The sequence below is a fragment of the Echinops telfairi genome, unplaced genomic scaffold, assembly GCF_000313985.2.
Source record: "Echinops telfairi isolate 266 unplaced genomic scaffold, ASM31398v2 ScPeMD7_7421;HRSCAF=8459, whole genome shotgun sequence".
NCBI lineage: Eukaryota > Metazoa > Chordata > Mammalia > Afrosoricida > Tenrecidae > Echinops > Echinops telfairi.
In genome coordinates this window covers 16,688,398-16,697,233 of record NW_022111321.1, presented here as the reverse complement: position 1 = coordinate 16,697,233, position 8,836 = coordinate 16,688,398, and the positions used below count along the sequence as shown (strand labels likewise).

The 8,836-nt window shown below is 39.2% G+C and overlaps 1 protein-coding gene across 3 annotated transcripts in view; it reads left to right on the top strand.

Annotated features, from left to right (window-relative positions):
• Positions 1 to 8,556, top strand: part of ALKBH8 (alkB homolog 8, tRNA methyltransferase) — a 59,452-nt gene extending 50,896 nt beyond the window's left edge. For all 3 annotated transcript variants that reach the window (XM_004708990.2, XM_045297792.1, XM_045297791.1), the window contains 2 exons: positions 5,323 to 5,472; positions 6,894 to 8,556. In XM_004708990.2, the coding sequence (XP_004709047.1) occupies positions 5,323 to 5,472; positions 6,894 to 7,460 (717 nt within the window). In that variant the 3' untranslated portion in view covers positions 7,461 to 8,556. The remainder of the gene's footprint in view (positions 1 to 5,322; positions 5,473 to 6,893) is intronic.
• Positions 8,557 to 8,836: the final 280 nt, after the last annotated feature.

Here is an 8,836-nt window from a genome sequence, read left to right as displayed (position 1 = left end):
CAAGCCGCAAATCTGAGACTCAGCAATCAAGCCGGAGGCTTCTCCTGACTCCTGTGGTGGAAGGGCTGATGACCCCAAACCTGCCAGTCAAATTGGCAGGCTGCTGGCACAGAGGATCTTGGGAGCTGGTGAGTCCAGACTCCACATGTCAGACAGCAGGCTGAAGGGTTCTCCCCTCCCAAGAATCACAGGTCAGAGGAGGAGGAGGAAGTGTGGCTAAGGATTGGGAGAACTTGAACTTTGCCAGAATATTTGTTTCTACCATGAATACGGGATGCACCTCCAAGGAGGCTCCTCTTCCAGCTGATTGCCTGCTCGGATCAGCTCACAGAGTGGGAGACAGAAATAATGCTGGCCAAGCCACTGAGAATTACAGCCTGTCTAAGTTGGCACGTAACTTTAACTATCACACATAGATTTTTCTTCAAACCTAGAATTCAGGACACGTTTTTGTTCATCCCTTCTTCCACAGAGCAATAATAACCAACATTGGCATAATAGTGTTATGGTTAGTAAAGAGCCGTGGTAACACATTGGACTGCCAAGTGAGAGGTTGGTAGTTTGAACCCCCAGCCACTCTGTAGGAAGAAGATGTGGCAGTCTGTTTCCACAAAGATTTACACCTTCAGAAACCCTGCAGAATAGTTCTGCTCTCTCCTGTAGAGTAACGATGAATCGGCATTGACGCAAAAGCATTGGGTTTGGCTTTGGTTACTGGTTAGTAAAATACTTAATATAGATCATTATATTAACCCTAGAAGTAGATACTTTTTTTTTTTCTTCCCCTTCTAAAAGGCTGCATAATCTCTGACATTAAACATCTTTCCTAGATTATGTAGCTAGTTGGGGTGAAGCCAGAGGTCATATCTAGAGTTTGGAATGCCCTTTTCACTGTCCTGAAACTGCCTTTGCCTGTTTCTCTGCACTTTAAACTGTACAATACCAGTCAGAGTCTCCCAAGTGTCCATTTTCTGTATATTTTAAAAAAATGTATATTTTCTTAGAGATAAAAATAGTATAACCAGTTTACATTATGGATGAAAGAAGAGATTCACTTACAATTTGTCACCCTAACCAACCAGTTTATTGTGATGAATATTCTTCCAAGATTTTTCTAGAAATGCTTTATGTAGTAGTAATCCCTATGCAAGCAATTTGATAACTTATTTTTATTATTTAACATTTACATTATGATATGCAATAATGTAAAATTCCTGGACTTATTCCATTAATTAGATGTTATTAGACATTTAGGTTTTCAGTGGGAAGCTGTTAAGAGTGACGCTAATGAATGTGTCTGTTAAGGGACAATGTGCAAAAGAAGGACACGGAAGACCCAGATGTAAATCCTCCCTTCACTCTATAGCTGTTGTTCAACTTCGGGCAAATGGGTTACCTTTCTTGATAGTTTTCTCATCTGCAATATGGGGTCAATAATTCCTAACTTGGGGTGTATTGTAAGGCTTGAATGTATTAGTGTAAAGAATCTACTTTTATACAGTCAGTGGGTAATTTGTATCAGTTTTTTACCAGCCTATTCAGTTATTTTTCATGTTTTTATTAATTTCTTAGGACAAATACTTAGAAGCCTATCATTTTGAGGTAACAAGTTTGAACATTTTTTATATTTGTTTAAAACTTGGCTTCCCAATTTGCTTTTTAAGTGGCTGAGTCAATTAACATTGTCAATTATCTAAGAATGCTTTAATACACCATCATCCTGGCATATTTTGTTTTCAAATATTCAGGAGTTTAATAGAAAAATGGAGCCTACTTTAGTTTGCAACTTTGATCACTAGTTTGAATTTAGTCTTAATCTGTACATGTAATTGTAGAATTATTTAATGCTTTGTTGGATATATTAAAAAAATTGTGTAGGAGCAAAAGTAAATGAGGGAGCTTCAAAACATTCATAGAAAAGTGCCATGAACTTTAAAAAGCCCCCTCATATAATTGAAGCCCAATGTGTTTTTATTATGTCACTGATCTCTCCCATCCACCTCAGCTGTTGAATTGATTGCAACTTATAATGATCCTCTATATGGGGTTTCTGAAGCTGTAACTTTTTACAGAAACTGATGGCCTCATCTTTTTCCAGAGGAGTTGATGGTGGGTGTGAACCTCTGACCTTGCAGTTAGCAGCCCAGTATATACCAGACACGGTGCTAGCCCAATACCTGTTCTGCTGTCATTGATCTAGCTCCCAGAAATAGGTGACTCTACGTAAGTCCTTGAATGGATGGGATACTGAAAATAAACCATTCTCTATCCTTGAGTTGCTGTTTTGTACCATTTTGTTGTTGTTGTGTACCACCATCCAGGTGATTTTGATTCATAACTATCTAATGTGACTGAAGAGAAGGGCTCCATGGGGTTTTTGAGTTAAAATCTCAATGGGAACAGGTTGCCCGCTCTTTCTCCTGTGCAGCTGCTGGGTAGGTTTGAACTGAATTTATAACCTAGCAAAATGCTTGGTTTTTAACCTTGGAACACAAGTAGGGCAAGATTCGCAGGAGGCTTATCCACATAAATGGACTTGGGGCTCCGGCTGTCATCCATCGCCTTCTGCTAATGCGATGTTCACAATTTAAGCTTCAATACCATTCCCTCCTTTGGATTTGGATTTTGTTATTTATAATCCTTGGTTCATACAGGCTGGTATGCTTCTTCCATGAATCCCCTCTGACCATAGTTGAGGGATGTGAATAATAAATAGCCTTGGTATCAGACTGAGAGCATTGTAAACTTGACTATGGCAGGTGTTATTATTAAAGTGTAATACCTGATCATTTTATTTCCCCTATGACACATTTTAAATTTGTTTTTTAGTATTTTCTGCTTTCTTTTCAATTGAGGTTTTTCTTTGATTTGTTTTGTTGTTGTTAGTCTCCCCCCACGTCCTCCCTCCCCTCCTTCTCCTGGCTGTTTTTTGGTATATTTTCCAGTATATGAAATCTGGGATAGGTAAATCTATAGAGACAGTAACTGGATTAATGGATTATTGGGGATACAGGAGGAGAGGTTGGAGGTTGCAGGGAAGTGGGGAGCTAATAGTGAGTACAGGAAGGAAGAAAATGTGTTAGAACTGATTGTAGTGATGACTATACAACTCTTTAATATGACTGAATCGTTGAAGTGTATGACATATGAATTATATGCCAATAAAACTATTAAAAGTAGAGGAGAAAAAATATTGATGACACAAGGCAAAATAAGTGAAAGACGAAAGTGCTGAGGAAGGCATTAGACACCATTTCACTGAAGTCGTCCCCGCTCTCTCTCGTTGGAAGTGCCCACAGGTGTCTGGCAGGGAGGAGGAGGGGGTTCTCTTGTTTTACTTGGCTGCCAATACTTGCCAATGCTTGCCTGCTTGTGTTTTATTTATGGTTCTCATATAATAACTTTCCTCTCTGAAAATCTTGGGAATTTGTTTTATAGGCAAGTTGGATTTTTTTCTTTTTGACTTTTAGCAAGATTTGTCAGAATTGGGCATACTTGACACATCTGATTCTAAGCATGGAAATATATTGTAACAAAAGCTACCATAGCAAGCACCAAAATGTAATAATCATATCATTAGAATAGTATTTCCCTTTGGGTGTTAAAGCCGTTTGCTGAGTGGTATAAACTATAGATGAAAATAAAGTAATACGTCAAGAGTTTTATCTTACATTGACTCGTAGCTCCCCTCTGTGGGTTTCTGAGACTGTAAATCCTGACAGAAGAAAGCCCGCTCTTTCTCTCTCAGAGTGGCTGGTGGTTTCGAACTGCTGACCGTGCCGATTGCAGCCCTACACTGAACCACTACACCACCAGGGCTCCTCTACATGGGTAAAAGGAACTATTAATTGAGAATTTTGCCACTCCAATGTTGTTATTAGTAGATATTATAGTAAAATTTCCATCTTAAACAGCAATCACGGAAGTTTATGTTACTTTTACCTCTAGCTAGGTACCTTTTCTTCCACCTCAGAAATTAATACAGCTGTGGGATAGGATGTAGAAACTTTAATATTGATTAGAAATTGAACAAACTCATAAAGTATGGTTAGTATGGTAATGTGATTTGCCTCAGTAAGGATGTGTTGACCTTAAGATTTATGTCTTTTATCCTCAGAAGGGCTGAGGATCCCTAAATGATCAGAATTCACTGTGTCAAAAAATTCAAATCAGCAAACTCATTGCCATCGCGTCAGTTCCGACTCAGAGAAACCCTACAAGACAGGACGGAACTGCTCCTGTGGGTTTTCAAGATTGTAACTCTTTCTGGGAGTAGCAGCCTCATCTCTCTCCTGCAGTGCTGCTGGCAGTTTCAAACTGTTGACCCGTTGGTTAGTAGCCTCATTCCTAACCCACTGCTCCAGCACAGCTCCACTTCCCTCGACTAAATCTGCTTGTACATTTCTTTTCCCTGTTACAGAGATTAGGTTAAGAAGAAAGAGCTAGGGATAATTATTCATTGGTGATTTAACATTTTTCAGCCCCTCCGTACCTTATCCACTTTACATATATTCATTTGCTCTCTGTAAGGGCCCTTCAAAAAGTTCATTGAACAGATCCCATTATCTTTTCCCATAATCCTTTTGAAGACTGTGTGTGCACCCTCATCCCTGTAGGATGGCGTAATGATACCAAAGGTTTAATTACATAGCATCTTATAAATTTTAAATTCAGTACTTTATTTTCTATGTAGGTTTCACATTTAGTAGAACAAGTTTTGAAAGCTTTTAAAAACGGTCTTGTTATTTTACTCTTGTTTTGTGATTTGTGTGTGTGACTGCGAGAGAGTGCATATCAAAAGGATGAAGAGGCAGAAAGAAGCCCACCTGCTACTCTGGGCCATCACACTATGTAATGAGGAGAGTACACCTACATCATCATATTTGTAGCTTCCCTTAAACAACCAAATGTTGATATTTATGGAATACTTTCTTTTTTTTTAACACATGGTATTATAGAAAGATCTAATTAGGACCATCCATTTTTATCACTGCTACTTTTATTCCAGTCGAATTTGTTGCCATTCACTAATTTTGGTTCAGTCGTTACTTGTTAAGGTAATAAATGCTGCCCTTCACTAATACAAAGGAATTTCAAAGAGTTGTGGGGAAATGGAGTTGAAAGATGATGATTTCTGTCTGTGAACTGTTTGAAACTCTGTCTTATATATTCCAGCTTTGTGCTGGCTCTAAGAACTAATAACTCCATAGTCTCCGACCATTTAACAATGAGTATGAAATCTGTTTAATTACTTTAAGGCATGAAATTAACCCATAACTCTTGATTTCAACATGTTTGAGATCCTTTCTTTCTGTATTATAGATTGGCTGTGATCGTAGCCAAAACCTTGTGGACATTTGCAGGGAGAGGCAGTTTCAGGCGTTTGTCTGTGATGCATTGGCAGTGCCCATCCGTAGCGGGTCCTGTGATGCCTGTATCTCCATTGCTGTTATTCACCATTTTGCAACAGCAGTAAGTAGTATTTGCCCCTTGCTGTGTGTGTGTAAGACTCAGTTCTTGATCTCATAGGGGTCACAGTATAGTGGAAAGGACAACATTTACGGTATTCGTTGGTTGTGGTTCATGGTTGAGTGTCATGGATTTGGACTTTGAAAGCCATCAAGAGTAGATCAGATTTGTGCGTTATAGGGATCCTTTTTTTTTTGGCATTGTGGAAGACAATTCAGGATAGGAGGCCAGATTGACTATGGAAAGGCAATTTGAGATGTTTGAATATTTGGGAACCATGAGAAAGGTATTAAAATCCTAGTGAGAGGTCTACTGCCCTTCACTACAGGGTCCTTCCTTTCCAGTTTGTCTGATGCTTCCGTCTCATCACTCCAAGTAAGTGTTTGTAGTGATCTCAGCAAACATAATTTTGTCATCCATAGGATAATAGCCTCTCTCACAGAATTACTGTCAGGATTAAAGAGTCTACATAAAATGTACATAGTAAGAATTTTAGCTACTATTTTAAATTATTTACATTTCATGAAATTTTAAAAACTGGTCTCATTTTATATTTTCAGCTTAATCTCTCAGTATTTCCCAAGTTGGAAAATTCTGTATAAAGTTTCCTCCCATTAACTCAGTGCTCTATAAATTACTCATGGTCAGACTGCTTACTCCGATCCCATCATGGGATGTAAGACTATTTCTGTGGCTTTTCAGTCACTTTAAATGAGTCATTTAGGTGTACAATCTGAGGAGGTTTCAGAAAATTTCCCTTATGTTTTCATTCTTTTGTATATCAGAAATGTTTGATCCTATTGTTGCACCTACTGTGTCAACTCATTTCATTCACGAATGTCTTTATTTTGCCTTCATTTTAAAAGATGTTTTCACTGGGTATTTCACTCGAGATTGGCACTGTTTTCTGTTGTTTCCATCTTTTTTATGTCTGTCCTCAATATGGATACTGACCTGAATTCCAGATCAATAATTCTCTGTTCAGAGGTGTCTAATTTGCTATTAAACTCATCTGTTGTATTTATTGAGCTGCTGCATCCAGGACAGAAATGGAAGTTTCCCTTACAGCATAAATCATTTTTTGCTACAATAAGGATTGTACAGATGTAACAATTAGTCGACAAGGGCACCTTGTCACTGCTCTTGGTCTTTCAGTAGTCACCAATTGTTTCATGTATCTCAGCCAGCCAATCAGAGGGAAAGGCACAGGGGAGACGAATAGAAATAAACTTGTCTTTCCCTACTTCCTCAGCACATTTTCCTCTCAATCACAGAGCCAAATGGCCCTCCTCACTTTTGAATGAAGCTCATTTGTTAAGTTTCCATCCCAATTGAAACAGGCCTAGAATGAGTTGTCTTTTCTTGATTCCTTTCTGTTTTTCCTCCTGATTGATCATATCTTGTTGTTTGTTTGATTTAATTAGGAACGTAGAATGGCAGCCCTCCAAGAACTTGTTCGACTCCTGAGGCCCGGTGGCAAGGCACTCGTTTACGTCTGGGCAATGGAACAAGAGTACAATAAGCAGAAGTCCAAGTACCTTAAAGGAACCAGAAACAACCGAGGAAAGGAGGAGGAGATCAGCAGTGATGCATCAGTGCACGGGTTACCTGTGGAGCAAGGGCCTGGCGTGGGCAATGGAGACTCAGCGTGTCCTGCACCCTCTGCACCCTCTGTTAGTGACTTTCAGGAGAGAGGCTGTAATTCAAGGAAAGCTACTAATTCTAAGCTGCCTATCCACACTAATAGGACTTCTTTTCATTCTCAAGACTTACTGGTTCCCTGGCATTTTAAGGGAAGCCCTAGTAAAAACAAACCTGCTGAGCCGCTTGGTACAGTAGGATCCCCTGACCCAAGTCCAGTGTTTCACCGTTACTACCATGTATTCTGCCAGGGAGAGTTGGAAGCCGCCTGCCAGACTTTGAGCAATGTTAGCATTCTGCAAAGCTACCATGATCAGGGAAACTGGTGTGTGGTTCTCCAGAAGCTCTGATTACTTATGCAAGCACAGCTTGTAAAGGAAACAAATGCTCAACTATTTTTGTTTGGTTGGTTGGTTGGTGGAGCCCTGATGGCATAGTTAGGTGTTGGGCTGCTAACCACAAGGTCAGCAGTTTGAAAACCACCAGCCATTCTTTGGAAGAGAGACAAAGCTTCCGAGTTAGTCTCAGAAACCCACCGGGCCAGTTCTTTTCTCTGGAGGAACATGAGTTGGGATCAACTTGATGTCAATGAGTGAGATTTTTCTTTGTTTGTATTGGGAGGAATGTGTTGTTAATAGGAGACTAGTTCAAGAGGAAGCTTGTGGGAAAGGTAAAGCAGGAAATGTGTGGAGAAGTACCAGGCTGTCCGTGAGACATTCGGAAGTGGTGATTAGTTGGGAGGCATTTCCGTTGGCCGCTGTTGCTGACCGCATCATTCCGTTCACTTGCTCTGACCTCTTGCTTTCCTCAGAGAAGCAGGGATGGGTTCGAAATAGGATTAAAGTCGTTTGTGAAGTGGAATCTGTAGAGGAAAATCAACTTTTGTTATGAAATGTTACTAAGTGAGCTAAATTACATAGCATTTCTGTGACAAAACCATACAGCTTTTCTCCCCGCTTCTTTTCCTCCATATGTTTGAAATGAACCTATAGGTTCCCAAGACTCCAAGTCCTCTTCAGTTTTATTTTCCTCTTTAAGCCACTTGGACCATATTTAGATCTGAGAGGTAAGGAATCTGGAGTTTTTAAAAAAAATTATTATTTATTTTTCCTGTTAAATCCTCCTTTTTTTTTTTTGCCCCCATCCCTGGCCGTAGTTGTCAAAGTCTGGTATATTAGTGTATAAACTGCATTTCATCTAACAGTGGTGATATTAAATATTTATCTTTGTAAGATTGACTGAGTTTGCTACATATAATGTTCTCTAGTTTTGTCCATGTCTTGCAGTGTTTAAGAGCATTCTCATGGTTTTTAAGTGATGCATGAAATTCCAGAGTGTGAATGTACTAGAGCTTGTTTATCAATTCCTCTATAATTGGATGTTTGGTTGTTTCCATGTCTTTGCTATTGTGAAAATTGTGGCAATAAACATAGGTGTGCAAATGTCTACTCATGTTGCATTCTTTATTTCTTTAGGGTCTATACTCAGTAGAGAGATTGCTGGATCATGAGGTACTTGGATTTGCATTTGTTAAGGAGGTGCCATACTGATTTCCATAATGGTGTACAATTCTACAGTCCCACTGCAATGTAAAGTGTTTTTATCCTATCTTTCCACATCCTCTCCAACATTTGTTACTGTCCATTTTATTGAATTTTGCCAAAAGTGTCAGTGTGGGGTGATGTCTTACTGTTTTAATTTGCATTTCTCTTATTTTTAATGATTT